Here is a 19692-nt window from a genome sequence, read left to right on the forward strand (position 1 = left end):
GCAAAGAGCATACAGTTTTCTTTCAAAAATACGTACCTGTCAAACATATATTGTTTGGCAGTGAATCGTGAACGCAAGGGGCTGGGCAGTCAACCGTCACGGTTAAGTGCAGCCCAGCCCATGACCACAAGAGCTAACCCCCACGTACTTCGTGAAATTCAATGTTTTCAGATCATCATTGTTGGACGAGATCCCGCCAACGGTCCCATGCCTATCCGAGAGCAACATGATAGGGCTCATGTTTGTCTGATCTGGACTGAATCTTGGTACACCTGCAATCGGGCATCCGTCCACTTGATTTCTTATATGCGAGACCAGCCCTGCCGGTTCGGATAACCAAATATCCAGACAACACATGAATCGTTTGAGCTTGAGCAGCTGCAGCCGCAGCCCGTCGCAGATGCACAATAGCCTCGCACAAAGGGATACCATTTCCCCTTCAATTCGCCCCGCTGACTATCTATTTGCCCAGTGTCTGATCAGCTGCTTGGTACTGAGCTCAGTCAGTGCCAACATGGACTCTTTCTCTGTGTAACCTAGTCCGATATCATGAAACTCAGAACCGAGATGAGGCTCTCGTTCCCTTTTGCTTAGGAACCTAAGTTTGTAAGGCTTGGCAAACGTGTACCATCCTCTGCAAGGGATTCTGTGTTGGTCGATCCTATTTCGATGCTGTACACTCAACACGGCTCAAGTACTACTTGGCGGCCCGCATACTTTCAATAAAAAGATGCCGAAAGACCTTCATTCATCATGTTCAGATACCTTGATCTCACACCAATCGCCCAGGAAGTCCTTGAGCCGTCGTTCCTGCACGCATCAGAAACCAATCGACAGGAAAAGAACAACCTCGGTGCTAAAGGCAAGCATATATAGAAGCAAATGGACCGCCAAACCATCGGTCCTATCAACTGCACTTAAACACTATCGTATGATACGATACCACAAATAAGAAGACAATCAGATAGAAACATATCGAGCAGCCACCACCCAGGGGTTCACAGAAACAAAGATAAGCCTGTTGGAGTCAAAACTACCATGTGCACTGGCCAGAGGGGGTTTTATATCTGCCCTTGCAGAAGTACGCAATGCCCAAAAAGGGGTATCGTTACTCACAGACTGATAACTCAAGGTCATGTCTGCCGAATCGAAATTGACACGATTGCATGGGACGTTTGCGACTGGTGGATTGTCAACGGACCCCCTGAACAAGTTCTCAATCGCTACCTCAAGCCCAGCTGCCAACACTTCACATGGCACACTCTTATGGTTCCATCATCGCTTTGTTCGGAGTGCCAAGTTACGTGTACGGATATTAAGGACATCAAGGAAGAGACCAGCAACAGTGATAAGAAAGCTTCACGAAATACGAGAGGCAAAACACTTAAGCAGTGATAGGTTTTCTTATCGAATCAGTGACAAAGTTCAAGAATATATCGCCTATCCAAAAAAAAAATTATACATAACCTTCCTCCCCAAATCACCATTTGCCACATATAATTAAAGGTTGATGTTCTTATAGCTATACAGCTGTTGACATTTTGTACAGTTTCAGGTACTCTTGTGATGTGTCACGGCTTGGAAACTCACTAGAGTTGTCCTTGCGACGATGTCGACTGCGCGGGACAGGCTGAATGGGGATACAACGGGCCAGGCCATTTGACAAGAAAGAGCTTCAGTTGCTCGCGATGCAGAATATACGCTGGTAGGACATGGCGCGGTCGTTTTTTGCCGCCCCGCATCCAATGGGCGTGCCAATACAGATTGCTGGGTAGCATATGCGGCTTTTGTTGACAAAACTGCTACTCAGAATGAAGTCTCAGTAGCTGTTTCCAAGTCTTAAGCTATCATTTGCACTCGCATGCTGGCAAGATCATACGGAAGAGGCTGTACTCCATTCATCTCATTAATGGACGGATACGCTGATCAAATTCATACAACGCACAAAATTGTCTCTCAAGCCTTTGTACCCCCAACCCTTATTCCTTGACATGTCCTGCAGTCGCTACTTTCAGGATCTCTTCCTCCAAGCCTGAAACATGGTGAATCTCGATACCAGCATCCTCAAGTGTTTTCCGGCCCGTATTCTCTCCCACAAAAGTTTCGGGTTCTTGGACACCAACGTAGACGTGGGTGATCCATGACTTTTGACGCAATACCCTCTCAACACACGGGAGCTTGCCGCTCAGCCGCTTAAAGCATGGTTCAACGGTGGTGTAGAGAGCGTGAGGGGTATTGAACACTTCAGATAGCTTCTCTTCTGTGGCCATATGCTGTTCAGCAAGCTTCATCAGACACGTCTCTTCAGCATGCGTATTTCCAGGGAGTTCCAGTGTGTATCCTTCTGCGATGATGGTGTTGTCGCTTAGACGCACAATCAAAGCACCCACACGAAAGTTGGTTGGTTTTGGGGGGGAGTTGTTAGCCAAGACCAAAGCCCTCTGCATAGCAGCATTGTGATTTCCAGGCTCTATTGTAGTCATATCGAAATGTTGAAAATGTGTGGTTGTATCAAGATATCCTGATGTGGGAACCATCTGGACCTTCTTCACTACTGACTGACTGCCTGCCTACCTACCTGTCGGCGGGTATAAGCTCCGATGGCCGAAAGCACTTAAACATTGGCCCCACAATACCTCTTCAGCGCGTTGCGACGCGTCTTCCGCACCAGCAACGAGGAGCTTGAGCTGAGGTCGCATTTCCACTGATACATCATCAACCAAAAGTCAGCATGTCAGACCACGAAGACGTTTTGGAGAGCGAGCCTCCGATCATCGACCCTTACGAGGTCCTGAACCTAGAGAAGACTGCGACTGGCGATCAGATCAAGCAAGCCTACCGAAAGGCTGCCCTCAAGCATCACCCAGGTTTGTTGAGTTTGCATTGTAACACAGAAGCAGTCTACTAATCTTTTGTATAGACAAGGTGGCTCAGGACCTGAAAGAGGCTGCGCATGAGACTTTTCAGGCCATCGCGTTCGCATACGCCATCCTTTCAGACCCCGCTCGGCGCAAACGATACGACGAGACTGGCTCAACCTCCGAATCCATCGTGGACTCTGAGGGGTTCAACTGGAGCGACTACTACCGGGAACAATTTAGGGAATCCGTTTCGGGCGATGCCATCGAGAAGTTTGCCAAGACATACAAGGGATCCGATGAGGAGAAGGGAGATGTACTGGATGCTTACGAAGACTGCGAGGGCGACATGGATGCGCTTTACGAGAGAGTCATGTTGAGCGATGTACTAGAGGACGACGAGCGATTCCGCGATATCATCAACACAGCCATCAAAAGCAAGAAGGTGCCCAGTTTCCCATCTTACACCAAGGAGACAAAGAAGAAGCGGGAAGGGCGCATGAAGAAGGCTAGAGAAGAAGCCACGGAAGCTGAGGACTATGCCAAGGAACTTGGAGTACATGATAAACTTTTCGGCGACAAGAAGGGGAAGAAGAAGGGCAAGGGGAAGGGAAGCTCGGAGGCCGACCTGGCGGTGCTGATCCAAAAGAGACAAAAGGATAGGTCTGAGAGTTTCTTGGATCATTTGGCTGAGAAGTATGGGGCCAAGGAGAGTAGGGGAAAGAAGGGCAAAAAGCGACCGATTGAGGATGAGCCGTCCGAGGAGGCTTTCCAGGCAGCTGCTTCTCGTCTGAAGGGTTCCAAGAGGTCAAAACGTTAAGGGCTGTGTTTTTTTTAATGATAACTTGCGGTGTGCATTTTGACATAGGATGGCTTGGGGTGTTTGGGCGTCGGTTTCAATGCGCTAATACGTTGATGGTATCATTACATAATTTGTAAGCTTGAAATATCTGTTCTTGGGATTCCTAGATCGCTACAGTGAGGATTGCCACAACCTTCCCGATGCCGTTCATTCCAAACGTTGGAATAAGAGACGGGAGGCGCCAAACTTCTATACTAAACAGAAGGCAATAGCCATACCCGGAAAAGGAGACAACAGATAAACGACACATGACAGTCTTTTATGGCTTTGCTTACAATTGACATTGTGATCGAGCCCTTCCTACCCTAAACATGCATGGTGGGGCATCCATTGTCTGAGCTAGATACCTACCGTGAACACCTGAGCATCGTCAGGCACCTTAATTAACTTCTTTTCAATACAACGCGCCATATCACATCTTTTTCATACGAGCATCACATCACGACGATGTTAGAGACTGATATAGTCGTCACTTGAGAACACACTGCTATCATGATGCCATGAGCGAATCAGACAAGCCCCAAATTTACCCTCGATATTGTTTTCACCTTGCACCCACTGTGAATCAATGGTGCCCTTTCCGTGTGACCGATGTCCACGGTCTTCAGCAGCACGCAGGCTTCGAAGGTGAATTATATCGTACCATGTCTGATCAAATAGTGATGATTAACGGCTTTAAGGCGAAAACTTTTACTTTTATGGGAATCTACCAATTAAATGGGTACGCGTAGTCGGCTTAGTCGTCGCCATTGACGAGTTCACGGGTAGGCGCGTCTATACTATAGACGACAGCAGCGGCGCATGTATCGAGTGCATTGTGAAGATGCCTATATTTTCGGGAGTGGATGGCAACGCGGCTGCAGCAGCAGATGCTGCTCTGAAGAAAGCAGACGCAAATCCGCCACTACCCACCGATCCCTTCCCGACCATTGATGTCGGGTGTGTTGTCGACATCAAGGGGGGTCTTTCCAGCTTTAGAGATGAGCGACAGCTCACTATCGAAAAGATGCTTGTCGTACGGAGCACTCAGCAAGAGGTTGCCCTCTGGGAAAAGTGCATCAGATTCCAGTCCAAGGTTCTCGCCAAACCATGGGTCCTACGAAAAAGCGAAATTCGCAGATGTCGACATGAAGCCGAGCGAAGCGAAGAGGCAGCAGAAAGAAAACGAAGCCGGATGAAGGCCACGGCCGAGTCTCACTCTGCCAAGCAAGTATCAAGGTCAGTGGAGCAGAGTGAAGAGAGGACCAAGCGGGAGCCAAGCAAGGAAGCACGTCTGGATCTTCGGCAGATTCTTGAGAAGGGCGGAAGAGGCAAATACAATGCGCTGGGGTTGTGAGCTGAAAATCCTAGTATCAGCTGTTGATCGATTAACTGGAGTTGGGAGCTTTTAGCGGGTGCTGATGGGTAGCTGAAGGTCTAGACAGCCAAACTAAAAAAGCTAGACTGTGCATAATACAACCATGATCGCCAAGTAATGATTGGCATGGCCAAGTAGGAGCTATTATGTTCTGGAATGCGATTTCGCAATCAGTGTGATTATCCTCGCGTGCCAAAAAATGATTTCCATCTCGGAATCCATGAGACATCACGAAGCGGGTTGGTCACTGGACTGATTGTGTCTTAGTCTCTAACAAGCTTTCTTTCTTTTTTCTTTTTGATGACCTAGATCCCGGTGTCTGGGTAATAAATGTTACTCTGAATCAAGTGCTGTCTCAACGCCTTTTTGGCACATGGTGTTCCGAGTCAAGTGACTATCTCAGTCAAACCGAACTGCCTCTTTCATGTATGTTGCATCGTCACATCATCACCATCAACTCTTCAGAGAGGCTGGGATAGAAACATGAGAGACAGCAAAGTAACGTAGCAAAGAAATGACCGGAATTTATCAGCCGTCGCTATCGTGAGACCAATAGTCAGTTGTGCTGAGAAAAAGCAATATTTGGGACAACAAGGAGATTACTATGTGCACCAAAACAATGAACAACCTGGCTGGTGATATCCCAACCACAAACGTTGAAGGCTGACTTAGTTAATTCGGGAACGCAAGCCAAGGAGGTTGAACACGGAGTCGCGTGGCGTCCAGTTACAGCTTTCAAAGTTGATTAAAAGCTCACAAGCTGAAAAAGTATAAGCAAATTTGCAAAACATGCATTAGACTGCTAAGGTAGTCTAGTCCGTGGTTATAAGATGTGGCAAGAGTTCAAGCGAGAAAACCCCCCTTTGTGATGCCTGGTGCTAAATGGTCGCAAATCGATAGTTCCTGAAGCTAATATCAGCTTACTGGGAGCGGCGCTCGGTAAGGAATAGTTTGGCGCTTACTACTGCAGGCACACGCGGACGCCACAGACGAGCATTAAAGGGACTTCCCCTTTGAGATTTTCAAGTCACATTGAATCCATCACCAGGGTCTGTTTCTCAGTTTCTCACAGGAACATGCGCCGCTAGCACTTGATTCGGAATGCGCAAAAGGGACCCTGTGTTGTCTGTTCACGATGCTCTTTCCTCATCTTCAATCATACCCAAAACCAAAAATTCGAGGAAAGAGCTAAGGCCTCTAGAGCACATGGTCAAAATTACTCTCCTCTAATAATGGACACTGACATAGAAGATAAAAATGGAAACATTTCCAGCCTTTCTCTCAACCTCAAACCGACGCAATCTGAATTCCTATCAATCAAACAAACCAGTATCTTATCGAAACGCCATCCTAAAGAATCCAGTTTCTTGAATTGCTCTAACCTGCATCACCTTTGCCAGCTCCTCAGTGGTCTGACCCATCCCTATTGCAACATTTCTTTGGCCATCGATTCTAGCCTTGGTCTAGTCTCTAGGTAAGCCACATTCATCTATGTTGCTCTGTATTCTGTGCCTCCGAGACACGTCCACTTCATTTCATTCTCCGATGCAAGTGCCTACTAGTCTCATCAGTCGCGGCGCCACTCGACTAGTGGTTTTCCGTCCTCAATGGCTTCTAGGGAGTTGAGGAACAGGCCCTGGGCCGACTATATTAGAAGAGCCATGATGCCCCCTTGTCTTTTAATTCTATCTCCAGCTTCGTTCAGCCCTATTCTGTCTTGTCACGGTTGTGATCTACTTGTTCGAAGCAGATTCACACTTGATATTTGCCCATCATGAAATCTCACAATATTTTGCCTCTGTGGCTCCTTTGGCTAACTCAGAGACAAGTTTCAGCCCTCCCACAAGCCGAACAGGATTCTCCCAATTCCCGGGACGGCTCTAACGGCGAGGCCATAGAAGACATCCAAACATCCGCATTTGAGTATCTCACAACTTACGCCAAGGAGGATATCATCCCAGTCACCGAGACTGTCAAAGTCAGCACCAGCAAGGCCGGCACTACTGCAACTGCTCAGGTTCTACCATCTCTCTCAGACGTCGAGCCTCATACAGAGGGTTTCATCGTCACGGATCTTTACAACCCTTTCTTCACAAAGCCGGCCGTCTTGAGTACTTCGATCCCCAGCCCAACAAGTCTTCTCAAGCCCGTCAAAACCACTACCAAGAACGCGGAGCCTTCTGGCCTATCCAAGATGGCTGCTGCTGCTGATATCTTTGCGAGCCCTATTGACACGAGTGCTCCTCTGCCTATCTTCGCGAGGAAGGCCACTCATCCAGTCGACAAGAAAGCCGTTAATCAGAACTCCCCCATCGGAACCAACAAGTTCTACTCCAACTTCTACCTTGAGGATCAGAACACTCCTGTTTATACCTATCCTTACTCTCTCACATGGGCCAAGGGCACAGGTCCAGCAGCAAGCTGGGGCATGTCCATCTCGCACATCGATGCCGACAAACGTGCATATGGCGATGTCAAAGCTAATGGCGCTGTTGAGTATTACACCAACCCGGTTGGCATTCAGTCCATGATCATCTCGGCTAAGGAACTTGGTAAAAACACTGTTCTGACCATGGACTCCATCAGCCCTCACTTTGCCAAGGCATATCTCAAAAAGGACAGCAAGTCGGCCGCAACAATAACCTTTCCCCTCTACCAAGGCAGCGTTTTCACAACTGCCTACTTCAGCGGTGGCACGCCTTGGATTCAGTCCGGTGTTTACTTCCGAACTATGACTCAGGTGACAAAGGACCCCAAGACCAACGTGCGCAAGTTTAATTTCATCCTCGAGGATGGAACTACATGGCGTCTTTACGCCTACAGGACCAAAGGTGACCCTCTTACCCTCAAGATTACCAACAACGGTCTGGCTGTTTCAGAGAAGCCCTTCTACGGTCACATCCAGATTGCCAAGGATCCCAATGTTGGTCTGTCGGAGAAAGTTCTTGACAATGGTTGTGGTATCTACGCAACCGGCATGACAATCAGCGGTAACAACGTTGGCACTCAGGGCACTTACAAGTTCACCTGGACCAAAGCTGGCCACTCGACTGGAAAGCTCTGGATCTTTGCTCTTCCCCACCACGTCAGCTCGTTCGATGCTACAACCACGAAGGAGATGAGGACATATAGCATGCAAACGCTTACCAAGGGTATGGCCACGGCTGTTGGAGGAAACTCCTGGACCATGATCGAGCCATCGCTACCCGTCAACATGGGTTTTGCTCCCTGGGATCCAGCTAAGGGCAGTCGTGGTCTCTCTGATAATGCCAAAAAGATCATTGCACCTATTGCTAAGTCCGAGGTTTCCCAAGACATGGACGCACAGTCCAACACCGATTCGATGTACTTCTCCGGCAAGGTAACATTTCTCCCATAATCTCAATTTCTCCAATCTAATGTAATACAGGCCCTAGCCAAGTTTGGATCTATCGTCTATGTCATAAACAACATGCTGGGTGATAAGGCATTAGCACAGGCCGGCTTGGAAAAGCTCAAGACTGCATTTGCCCGATTCGGTTCAAACAAGCAAAATTACCCGCTTGTTTATGAATGTGAGTTGACTACCGTCGGAACTGTTTTCCGCCTTGGCTAACTGGATCAATTAGCTGTCTGGGGTGGAATTGTATCCACTGCATCCTACGAGTCTGGATCAGCTGGATCCGACTTTGGCAACACTTACTACAACGATCACCACTTCCACTTCGGCTACCATGTCCTCACGGCCGCCTATATCGGATCGATGGATAGCAAGTGGCTTGCTGCTAACAAGGCCTACGTTAACACGCTTGTCCGTGACTACGCGAACCCCAGCAGCAGCGACAAGTACTTCCCCCAATGGCGAAGCTTTGATTGGTATCACGGACACAGCTGGGCCCATGGCCTGACCGCCATGTGGGATGGTAAGGACCAAGAGTCAAGCTCCGAAGACATGATGTCTGTTTATGCTATGAAGATGTGGGGCACCGTGATTAAGGACACTAACATGGTTGCGAGGTGAGTTTGGTCAAGTAACGCAGTCCAAGGAGGGAAACTGACCACAAGTACAGAGCCAACCTCCAGCTTGCAGTCATGTCACGAGCTATGCAGGCCTACTATTACTACACTACGACCAACACCGTTCAGCCCAAGAACTTCATCGGCAACAAGGTGGCGGGGATCCTGTTTGAGAACAAGGTGCATCATACGACTTGGTTCAGTGCAGATATCGAGGCGGTTCAGGGCATTCACATGATCCCCATTCTTCCATACTCCAACCTTGCTCGAACCGGAACATTCGTCCAACAGGAGTGGGACACCTACTTTAATAAGGGACGTGTCGACAAGTTTAACAACCTGTGGAAGGGCATCATCTATGGCAACTACGCAACCATCCAGCCCAAGACTGCATGGTCCTTCTTTACCCAGTCCAAATTTGATCCTGTCTGGATTGATGGTGGAGCTTCAAGAACGTGGTATATGGCATATGCTGCAGGTGAGTTTCGCAATATTGATAGAAAGTGCAGGACTACAATATCTGACAGTTGTGACAGCATTGGGTGGCATATAATACAGATGACAAATCGACGTCGGCGCTAGAATGAGTAGGAGCACCTTGTATAACAATTAAACATAGACAAGACGACACCTTGACAAGAAGATTTTTTTGTACATTTAGAAGAAGAAGGGATGTTTCAAGGGTATAGAGATGGAGATTCCTGACCTGGCCGAGACTATCAATATCCGGCAGGCATTTACTGGACCCTAGACAGGGTAACTCATTATTTCATTCGTTACTTTCAATAACTCATTGTATTCAATTTATTAACCTTGTTGAAACGTCTGGAATCTATCTATCTAACCACAGGACGAAGCACGTGCTGAGGATGACACGTCAAGTGAGTCTGATTGGGGCGCAGTTATGACGACCCTGAAAGATGTGCGCCAAGGCGGGGGAGGATTGAGATAATTGCCAGGAAGCAGATTGCTGACCCAAAGAGGTGAGAAGGGTGACAAACTGACGAGTTGTTACAGATATAATGGGGCAGTCAGAGTCCGTGCATGTTTCGAACACGACCTACAAATCGAAGGTTTCCTATGCTTGGCACAATTACTCTCTTTGTTTCAAATAACAAGCAACAGAGTATCAGATGCAGGTGAGTGAGAACCAGCGTGACATTGCTTTGTATTACGAGTCTAGAGTACAAGACGCTGTCTTAAATGGATGTGCTGTTCCGTTGTATCTAAAAGCCACAGCGTTGATCCCAGCAGCTCGGCAACGTCGGACGAGATTAAATACGTATTATACCGCCCTGACTGCGCCGTTAGTAGGATAAGATCCGACGGTTGCGCAAGTATAAAGAAAGAAACTACTGGGTATAAAATGGACGGCGGAGTTCATTGAGTAAGCTGATACTATCTTACCCTGTTCATGACGTCTAATATAACTAGAGCTGGTACTAGCCTTGGATATCTGCCCACAAATAAGGGATAAGGGGTTATTGCGCCGCCCAGAAAATACAAGGAAACAACATTCGGAAACCGCCAGGTAATTATTCGTATTCGACTGCTATTAATTGAGAAGTAATGATACCAATTCCCTATTGGAACAATATGCATATATATTGATGGAAATGAATTCCTTTGGAAACCTAGTGGTACGGTAGATGATTCAAAGTAAAGTTTTAAGCTTTTTGCTCAGCCACCAGCTAAACTAAGCCGAAAGCCGCCCTGTTTCTCCTGGAAAGTGCAATCGGCGCTTCCCTCAATTGGACATGGAGCTCAGGAGGCACGCGCCGAATAAACGAACATCAGTGACAAGATAACCTGGTAGGAGCTCCGAGCTCTCAGGCTAACAACTAAAAAAAAAAAGAGTGAAAGTGGAAAGCTAGAGCTTGGTTGCACCAGCTTTCTGTCAGCGGATGAATGAGATTGGCTGATGTCGGGTCGTCGATCCCTGGAGAGTCCACCCATGTCCTACGTCAAACCCGTGGGTACCGGCTTTAGGTTGGTCTTTCCCTGCTGCTACAACCAACTCGAAAGGTCCAAAGCAAGGCAAGAGGCCTCCTGGGCAACGGGCGGGTTTTTGTTTCTGCAACGCAACGCAACCACCATCACTAGCCAATATCAATCAATCAGCAGCATCATCACCACCGCCTTTTGGAATATCCCACAAAGGCTGTGTAGCTTGAGACTAACGCCCGTCCGCTTCTTTCTTATCCGCTCGCTTTTCTAGATCCATTGAGCGTGACCAAGTGAAGCCAGTCCGCCACCGTCACCGTCACCGTCGCTGCCTCTTTCTAGCTGGATTGGATCGTCATCTGTCTCCCATCACAATCTATCTCGTCGCGCTCGTTCCTGTTCCATTCCAGATTACCGATATCTGTCGTCGGCAATTGCCAATCCGCTGTGGCAGGGAACAAAACAAAGACTGGATACCGACACCATTGAACACCTGCCTCGTTAGATTTGATTTAGCCAGAAACAAATCCAGCCATGGTTTGTGAGTGAATACCTGCCTGCTTTTAGGCTTTTCTTCCTCGCTTCCTTTTACTCCCCTTCAAAGCATTATAACCATCTATACATTCGCATCAAGTGAATACCCCTGGTATTGTGGAAAGCAAATCGTCATTTGCCTTTATCCTCGGTCCAACTTCTTTCTTTGCTAGACCCATCCCATCCATCTCCATCACCGTCACCATCCCTGCATTAAGCACAGAGTGCCACACATCATCCAGAACGAGACAAAGTGCAAGATTAGCTTCTTTCACGGGGGGTCTCGACTGGAGACGCCACTCACGATATTGTGTTCGTATCCTACCTAACTTAATCTACGCCCCATACCTGAGCCATCGTTATTTTGTCCTTCTTTCAACCTCAATCCCACTCGTGCCATTCTTGCTCCTGTTCCTTCGACACAAAGGGACGCAGGAACGTTGTTGATTACTTGAGACCAGATATCGAGTGCACCTGGTCATCGAATCGACTAAGTGTATTGACAACGCGACAACATTTGGCACACCCTCTCATTGCTATCTACTCGAGTTCATTCACTTCAATGTATGCCAATTTGCCCTTTCATCCATATACCTCGAACACCCTGCTATCTTGTCACCCTCCTCCCGGCTTCAGCAAGCGCTGGCCTCTTGTATGCGACTCTTTGTCCACGCGCCAGCTTTGGGCATGATCTTCCCATCGTTGCACATTGAAGATGGCGCAGCAGGGTCCTTGCCCTGTCAAGATTAAAACAAGCTCAAAGCAATCGCCCATGGAGATGCGGCCAAGAGTTCTGGGCCAGGCCCAGTCAGCCTACCATGCAGCCTTTCCTGAGCTAACTTTGTTCTTGCCTTATTGAGCTTGACTGCTTAGTGTTAAGAGCTTCCCTCCGCCTTTTGAAATCCAAACACAGTTTGCTCATTACCGATAAAAGTCAATCGCTGACCATGCCGGTGTTTCGATTCACCATACAGCTCTTCCATCCTTTAACCTTCAAATAAGACGATCAATGTCGAGCAAACAAGCAAACCAAACAGCGGCCGATGAGACCAGCCCGCTTATCAATGGTGGTGCCTCGTCGGCTCCCCATGATACCACCGGCCGTCGCAATGCTAATGGTAATGGCAATGGCCATGTCTCTCTCAGCCGAGACTCGAGTACTATGACCTTCCTCTTCGACTCGAAGCATACCCCCGGTATCCACAACCAGAACATCGCCATCAGGAGCCTGGCTTATTCGTGGCATATTGCCAAGGTCACTCTTCTCAGCAGTACGTTTGTGTCCTCAATTATTCTGCGCATATCCATCTAATATTGCACAATAGACTATGTCAACTTTCTTCTGGTCATGGTGCCTCTTGGCATCATCGCTGGTAAGATGGGTTGGAATTCCACTGCCGTGTTCACCATCAACTTTTTTGCCATTATTCCGCTCGCCGCTGTCCTGTCGTTTGCGACCGAAGAGTTCTCCCTGAAGCTTGGTGATACACTGGGTGGCCTACTGAACGCCACTTTTGGAAACGCCGTCGAACTGATTGTCAGCATTGTTGCTCTCCAGCGAAACGAAATTGAGCTTGTCCAGGCCTCGATGCTTGGCAGTATCCTTTCTAACCTTCTTCTTGTCATGGGAATGTGTTTCTTGTTTGGCGGCCTCATTCACCGAGGCTCGTCTGGCAACGGAACCGAACAGGTTTTCTCCTCAGCTACTGCCCAGACAACCTGCTCTCTTATGACCCTGTCTTCGGCCTCGCTTGTCATTCCAGCTGCTGTATGTTGAAAGAATTCCGTTTCAAGACACAACTAACATTTGTAGTTATATGCTGTTTTGGACCAGAGTGGCTCCAAGGAAAAGGCTCAGAGCATTCTCACACTGTCCCGTGGTACCGCCATCATTCTGCTTTTGCTTTACGTTCTTTATCTCGTATTCCAGCTCCGTACACACAGCAACTTATTCGATGCCGAGAATCAACAGGAAGATGAAGATGGTGAGCACGAACAGGAGGAGCCCACTATTGGCCCTGTTGCCGCCATCGCCGTTTTGGTTGTCACTACCGTCTTGGTCACTGTCTGCGCCGACTATCTGGTTGACAGTATTGACGACCTTGTCACTACTTCGGGAATCAGTCGTGCATTTATTGGACTGATCTTGATTCCTATCGTTGGAAACGCCGCGGAGCACGTCACAGCTGTTGTCGTTGCCGTTCGTGACAAGATGGATCTCGCTATGGGCGTTGCCATTGGTTCATCTATCCAGATTGCTCTTTTGGTCACCCCCTTCCTCGTTATTGTTGGCTGGATCATTGGAGCCGAGATGACTCTCCACTTTGAAACCTGTAGGTTTAACAAGTTTTCACGTTTGTAAGAATGTTCGCTAACAATCGCATAGTCCAAACTGTGGCATTTGCCGTTTCTGTTCTTGTTGTGACTTATACGGTCCAGGATGGCAAATCGAACTATCTCGAAGGTGCTATGCTTATGGGTCTCTATATCATCATTGCCCTAGCTTTCTACGCCACCCCGGGTGATGTTATGGACCCTGGCAAATAAGTGCTGGAGCCACACTCGGTGTCTTAAAACTTTTACTAATCGAGTATTGTGTTTTTAAACACGCCATTTATAAAAGGGGGCTTGTCTTGTCAAGTCACTCCATGGGTATCCAGCCAAGCCGCCCGAAACTAGTGGCGTCTACGATACGTTGAAACTACAATCGAATAATCGAGTCAACTTTTCATATTTGTATTACTAAAGGGATGCAGTCCACTGGACTGGACTGCGATTCTGGAGGTCTTGGGCTCCACCAAGCCTTGGAATGAATGGGAGAGGAATGGGGAGTCTCAGTCGCATACGCGCATTTTCATTGTGTCAAAAGAAATGAGGAATAAGAATACTGTCTCGTCTTGCCAGCTTTACCTGGAAACCTATGCGCTTTCTGGAGTTTTTTATTTATTTATATGCTTAGACTGCAAGGTCAGAGGAGGAATGATGAAAGCGCGGAAATGTTGGTTAAATAGTGAATCAATGCTTCCACAACTTTGCATCTTGTCTCGAAGTCTCATTCAGCGATGAACGAATGTGTATAGGACAACCTAATGAAGCCAATTCATTCATTGGACAGTGCAGGCGAGGTGCCCACGTAAGAACATGTACGATTAAACCATATCACTACCTAGGTAGCTGGTGATCTCCAGGTCTCGATGGCAAGGATGCATGTGACAGACGTTATATCATTAGACAGTAAGTAACTCGATCGTCTAGTTGAAATTGATGACTCGTAATATCTCGAAAACCAGTATGAAGTCGCGATTGATAAACCATGCTTTTGATTCGAACGCCAATTATATGTACCAGTGTATATTTGAACAGGATATCTAAATGGTCGGCTTGGACATGGGTGCAATAATGCCTTGCTTCATGAGCACGCGAGGCTTGGTGCTGCCCTGGAAGGTCTCCTTTGTCTGCCACTCTGGTCCGACAGGTAGACGTAGCGAGCGCTCGTACTGCTGGCGGGATTCAAAGGGATGAGGAAGCTGGGATGCAAGGTAGCGATCATTCTGTGAGAGGTTAGTAAACGGCCATTTTTGGTGAACAGCGAGAATTCTGGTTGGGGGTCTTACCTTTTTGATGCGCTTCTCATTGATGATGACCTTTTCCAGCTTAGCATCCTTGCGGTCCTTCTTCTTGATACCATCAACCTTTGTTAGGAAACGGCCCTGGTGTCGCTTCTTCTCCTTTGCGCTCACGCCATCACCAACCCACGATCCCCAACCAGGGAGTGTATTGTCAATGATCTTGTCATCCTCATCCTCAGCAATAGCCGTCTTCTCGGCCTCGAAGTCTCCTGCAACATCCTCGCCGGCGAAGGCACGTTCAAGCATTTCTTGATCGCGAATCGCCATGGGGAGATGCAGATCAGTATCGGACTCAGCGTCCGAACCTTCATCGGCAGTCTGGGGTTTTGACTTGGATTTGGTCTTGCTTGGACGCTCGACGACGAGAGTATGGGATGTGAGGTCGAGATCGCCAACATTTCCTGTGGACTGACTCTTGTTCTTCTTACTTCGCGACTCGCCACGGGACCATTTGCCTGTAGTTGTTGAGGGCGCAGGCTCAGAGAGGGATGTGATGTTGGGAACGGCGGGGTTGTAGGCAGCGCCGTTGGTGGTTATCACAACCTCGTCGTTGTCGTCACTTTTATCCTCGGACTTGCGCTTCTTGGATACCCGGGCTGATGTTTCGAGAGCCGGCTTAAATGGCTTACCATCGGCAGCGCCGTACTGTCGTCGGCCAACCTCCTCCAGCTCGTCTGCAGATCCATCAAGCTCCTCACCATCAAGCTCTCGCCGGATCTGGTTGACGAGAGCCGCATCTGCCTCCTTCTTAGCAGCCTCGGCCTTTTGCATAAACTTCATGCCCATCAAGCCCTTTTGGGGCACGCTGTCCTCTTCTTCAAGAGCTGCCAAATCGCGACGCAAGGATGCTTCACCACCGTCAGAGTCATTGTCGGAGTCAGACGACTCGTCAGAACCACCAGCACGACCCTCCTTTCTCCTTCGGAGCTCCTCGTCTTTGCGAGCCATCTCAGTCAGACCAGTACGGAATTCGTCATCCCACACAGCTCGCTTCGTTTTGTTACCAAGCTTAGCCCATTTACTGTTCTTGTGTCGTTGCCCGACACGCTCCAGAGCACGTCGGCGATCTTGCGCCTCACGCTCTGCTTCAGAATCAACATCCTCATCGTCCTCTCCCTCACGCTCACGCTCACGCTGCTTTCGGTGCACTCGGTGATAAGCCTTGCTCTTGATCTTCTTGATGCGCTTGGCTCGCTTAGCCTCTCGTGCGGCCTCCTCGCGGTCTATACGCTTGCGAGCGAGAGCCTCCCTGCGGGTAAGTTCGTTGCCCTCTTCATCATATTCCTTTTCCTTGGGCTTTTTAGGCTTGTCCATAGTCAGGCCACTTTGTTCCATAATAGACATGATGGTTGACTCGAGCTCGTTGCTTGGCTTGGAGATGTTTAGGGGCTGGATCTCAGTAGTGTCAAGACCTGCAGTTGTAGAGTTCTGGGGCAGAGGAAACACGAGATGTTCTGCTCTTCGGTTCTGCTTGACTGTGTCATTCCATCGGTCCAGAGTCTCATTGGTCTTTTCGTAAGCTGCGCTTCGGTCGAGTTGGTCTTGTTGTCTTCTTGCCAAAGGCACATTCAACTTCTTGGAAACACCGGGGCGTTTTTCCTTCTCTTCCTTGCCCATGAGCTTCATGGATTTCTTAATGTTGGCGTCGCTGATACCGGCCAGCCCAAGATCGCTCAGGCTGATCTTGGCCTTTGCCTTGGGCTTCTCGTCTTCATCACCCTTTTGGCCTCCAAATTGCTTGATCAGACCTTGCATCTTTTCTGGGTCTGCATCTTCGCCATCAGATTCGCCAGTCTCGCCGTCATCCTCCTCGTCATCTTCTGACTCGTCGGATGCATCATCGTCTGACTCTGAAGACCCGGATTGATCCTTCTGTTGGGGCTCGTCGTCCGACTCTTCGAACTGATCGAGAGCGGTTGCTAAGTCGATTGCGTCTGCGCCGAGGGTCTCGCCCTCATCGTCTTGGGAATCGTCCTCTAAATCGTCGTCCTTTTCGCATGTTAGACTTAAATATGAGCAATTTCCATAAACAGACCTACCTCGTGCTTTGTTGACTTGCTTCCACGGAATGTGTAGCCATCGAACTTGCCATCATCACTGTCGCCAAGCGCATCATCACTCTCAATCTCGGAGTCCTCGTCGTTTTCTCGCAGTCCTCCCAATTGCCATTCGTTTCCCTCACTGTCACTTCCATATTCGGCGTCGTCATCGGCAGCTCTGCTAGGTCTCTTGGCCTTCTTCCTTTGGGGTTCCTCCTCGTCCTCGTCCTCATCCTCCTCCTCGTCGTCTCGTCCATGCTTTCGCTCTATTTCGGCATCCAAGCCTCTCGCTCGAGGCGTTCGCTTTTGTTTGGGTGCAAAGTTTTCCTGCGCAATACCGAATGCATCGAGCGCATTCTTTTGTGATCTCGCCTTTGACTTTTTGTTGGCGGCTTTGGCTTTGGGTGCTGCCACAAGGGGCCTTCCGTGAGCCTGTCGTCCACCCATTGTATTTCTCGAGCTTCAGTGTCCAAAATGTCGAGAATTGTGGTGGTTAGCAAAACCGGATTGCGACGTGAGACGGTTGAATGGCGTCGTTGCAGCTTTGTCGTGTAACACTTTTTTTCAACTTTTCTGCCGTGTAAAAAAGTTTGGCGGTGAGATGATCCTTGGCGGGGCACCCAATGAATGAATGGATTTGATATGCGGGTAATGGAGCCTGTGGACAGTAAAAATGGTGTGTGAGATAAGCCTATCATGATCGTTGTAAATTACTGATTGCAGTGGGGAGCTGGGTCCTTTCCCACTGAAACGGACCTTCACCAGTACCGAATACCGAGTCATATTGGATCAGATGGCGATTTTATTGTGTCGTATGATCTATAATTGAGCCACTACTTCTCCATCATTAACTCAATTGTTGTCCTCTGTTCACCTTTAGAACATTGGCTTCTATCATGGCGTCCTCCTTCGCCCCTGGGTTCCGGAGGTTACTCTTCCAGGCCTCGATTACAGCATCGGGGCCTTCAAAGTTCTTCGTATGCAACCAATATCTTCGAACTGCTCCCCGGAGCATGCCCTCTCGAGTTCTTAACGCCGTCCGATCACGATCCTACGCCGATGCTGCCGTGAGCAAGTCAATTGGATCCATTGCCGAGCAGGCTTCTGTTCACGCATCCCCCTCTGTTTCTCAAGCTGCCAAGAAGGCATGGCCTGAATCGAACCCCAAGGGTGTCGGCCTCTGGCTTATTGGCAGTGCTGTTAGTGTTTTTGGTATCGTCGTTTTTGGTGGTCTGACACGGTTGACCGAATCTGGGTACGCTATGTGCTCACTTGCAATAATTGAGAAACCCAGCTAACATCATAACAGCCTGAGTATCACTGAATGGAGACCTGTTACCGGTTCGCTTCCCCCCATGTCTAAGGAGGATTGGGAATCCGAATTCGAAAAGTACCGCGCTTCGCCCGAGTTCAAGCTTCTCAACCCTCACATGGATCTCGAAGAGTTCAAGAAAATCTACTTTATGGAATGGTTTCACCGTGTTTGGGGTCGCTTCATTGGTCTGACCTTTGTCATCCCTACCGCCTATCTCGTTGCTCGTCGCAAAGTTACTCCCAAGATGGCTTTGAACCTTGCTGGAATTTCTGCTTTGATTGGTTTCCAAGGCATTATCGGCTGGTGGATGGTCAAGTCTGGTCTCAAGGATGATCTGTTCGCCCCTGGTTCTCACCCTCGTGTCTCCCAGTACCGTCTCACTACTCATCTTGCCACCGCCTTTGTCTGCTACTCCTGGATGCTTGTATCTGGTCTTACCGTTCTGCGAACTCGCCGCTGGCTCATGAACCCCGAGGCAGCCATGAAGCAGATCAGCGAAATGAGCCAGCCTGGTCTGCGCACAATGCGCCGTGTCGTCTTTGCCCTTGCCGCGCTGACCTTCACTACTGCCATGTCTGGTGGACTCGTTGCTGGCCTCGACGCTGGACTTATCTATAACGAATTCCCCAAGATGGGTCTAGGTATCTTCCCCCCCAAGCAGGAGCTATTTGACAAGTTCTACTCGCGAAAGGAGGACCATTCTGATCTCTGGTGGCGCAACATGCTTGAGAACCCTAGCACTGTTCAGATGAACCACCGGATCCTTGCCGTGACTACGTTCACATCTATTCTTTCTCTCTTTATCTACGCTCGCACCAGACGTGTCAAGGCCATCCTCCCCATCAACATCAAGAAGGGTGCCAACGGCCTTTTCCACATGGTATCGCTTCAGGTCGCTCTCGGTATCAGCACTCTCATCTACATGGTGCCTATCTCCCTCGCGGCAGCTCACCAGGCTGGTGCTTTGGGCGTCTTGACCATGGCCCTTGTGTTGGCTCACAGGCTGCATATTCCCAAGCCTACTCTTCGTCTTCTTGAGAAGCGATTGAAGGCGGCTGCTGCTGCTAAATAGATGATTTGATGACGTTATAAGACCTGGGAAGAGAGCATGTAAATTATCACTGTACAATATGGTACCATACCAATAGCATCAATAGA

At 48.8% G+C, this 19692-nt stretch overlaps 7 protein-coding genes across 7 annotated transcripts; 5 read left to right on the forward strand and 2 right to left on the reverse strand.

Annotated features, from left to right (window-relative positions):
* Positions 1-1979: 1979 nt before the first annotated feature.
* Positions 1980-2483, reverse strand: EDB82DRAFT_523590 (cytidine deaminase-like protein; the record flags this gene model as incomplete). The annotated part of the gene is made up of 1 exon (XM_025733815.1): positions 1980-2483. One exon carries the CDS (start codon positions 2481-2483, stop codon positions 1980-1982), a length of 504 nt encoding a protein of 167 aa, XP_025584684.1.
* A 151-nt stretch (positions 2484-2634) lies between these two features.
* EDB82DRAFT_147782 (DnaJ domain-containing protein) lies at positions 2635-3861 on the forward strand. The gene is made up of 2 exons (XM_025733816.2): positions 2635-2867; positions 2921-3861. Exons 1-2 carry the CDS (start codon positions 2732-2734, stop codon positions 3676-3678), a joined length of 894 nt encoding a protein of 297 aa, XP_025584685.1. The 5' UTR covers positions 2635-2731; the 3' UTR covers positions 3679-3861.
* A 1-nt stretch (position 3862) lies between these two features.
* EDB82DRAFT_147704 (uncharacterized protein) lies at positions 3863-5072 on the forward strand. The gene is made up of 2 exons (XM_025733817.2): positions 3863-4347; positions 4401-5072. Exons 1-2 carry the CDS (start codon positions 4221-4223, stop codon positions 5054-5056), a joined length of 783 nt encoding a protein of 260 aa, XP_025584686.1. The 5' UTR covers positions 3863-4220; the 3' UTR covers positions 5057-5072.
* A 1779-nt stretch (positions 5073-6851) lies between these two features.
* EDB82DRAFT_554462 (endo-1,3(4)-beta-glucanase) lies at positions 6852-9992 on the forward strand (the record flags this gene model as incomplete). Its single annotated transcript, XM_065609631.1, has 5 exons — positions 6852-8438; positions 8487-8631; positions 8686-9073; positions 9127-9551; positions 9610-9992. 5 exons carry the CDS (start codon positions 6852-6854, stop codon positions 9624-9626), a joined length of 2562 nt encoding a protein of 853 aa, XP_065464617.1. The 3' UTR covers positions 9627-9992.
* A 2568-nt stretch (positions 9993-12560) lies between these two features.
* On the forward strand, positions 12561-14098 carry EDB82DRAFT_544970 (Sodium/calcium exchanger protein-domain-containing protein; the record flags this gene model as incomplete). Its single annotated transcript, XM_025733819.1, has 4 exons — positions 12561-12822; positions 12877-13319; positions 13365-13884; positions 13938-14098. The coding sequence occupies 4 exons, from the start codon at positions 12561-12563 to the stop codon at positions 14096-14098; spliced, it is 1386 nt and encodes a 461-aa protein (XP_025584688.1).
* An 821-nt stretch (positions 14099-14919) lies between these two features.
* On the reverse strand, positions 14920-17666 carry EDB82DRAFT_459923 (Utp14 protein-domain-containing protein; the record flags this gene model as incomplete). Its single annotated transcript, XM_025733822.2, has 3 exons — positions 14920-15102; positions 15166-17169; positions 17220-17666. The coding sequence occupies 3 exons, from the start codon at positions 17664-17666 to the stop codon at positions 14920-14922; spliced, it is 2634 nt and encodes an 877-aa protein (XP_025584689.2).
* Positions 17667-17917: 251 nt separating this feature from the next.
* On the forward strand, positions 17918-19613 carry EDB82DRAFT_149103 (cytochrome oxidase assembly protein-domain-containing protein). Its single transcript, XM_065607069.1, has 2 exons — positions 17918-18474; positions 18529-19613. Exons 1-2 carry the CDS (start codon positions 18116-18118, stop codon positions 19604-19606), a joined length of 1437 nt encoding a protein of 478 aa, XP_065464618.1. The 5' UTR covers positions 17918-18115; the 3' UTR covers positions 19607-19613.
* The last annotated feature ends 79 nt before the right edge of the window (positions 19614-19692 follow it).

Source organism: Fusarium venenatum (assembly GCF_020744135.1).
Source record: "Fusarium venenatum strain MPI-CAGE-CH-0201 chromosome Unknown EDB82scaffold_2, whole genome shotgun sequence".
NCBI lineage: Eukaryota > Fungi > Ascomycota > Sordariomycetes > Hypocreales > Nectriaceae > Fusarium > Fusarium venenatum.

What these genes read in the sequence shown, in the direction of transcription:
- EDB82DRAFT_147782 (XM_025733816.2), top strand. Translation starts at nt 2,732, where the DNA reads ATGTCAGACCACGAAGACGTTTTGGAGAGCGAGCCTCCGATCATCGAC. An exon ending in TGCCCTCAAGCATCACCCAG is followed by an intron (nt 2,868 to 2,920) that starts GTTTGTTGAGTT and finishes TCTTTTGTATAG; the next exon opens with ACAAGGTGGCTCAGGACCTG.
- EDB82DRAFT_147704 (XM_025733817.2), top strand. Translation starts at nt 4,221, where the DNA reads ATGAGCGAATCAGACAAGCCCCAAATTTACCCTCGATATTGTTTTCAC. An exon ending in GCAGCACGCAGGCTTCGAAG is followed by an intron (nt 4,348 to 4,400) that starts GTGAATTATATC and finishes AACGGCTTTAAG; the next exon opens with GCGAAAACTTTTACTTTTAT.
- EDB82DRAFT_149103 (XM_065607069.1), top strand. Translation starts at nt 18,116, where the DNA reads ATGGCGTCCTCCTTCGCCCCTGGGTTCCGGAGGTTACTCTTCCAGGCC. An exon ending in ACACGGTTGACCGAATCTGG is followed by an intron (nt 18,475 to 18,528) that starts GTACGCTATGTG and finishes ACATCATAACAG; the next exon opens with CCTGAGTATCACTGAATGGA.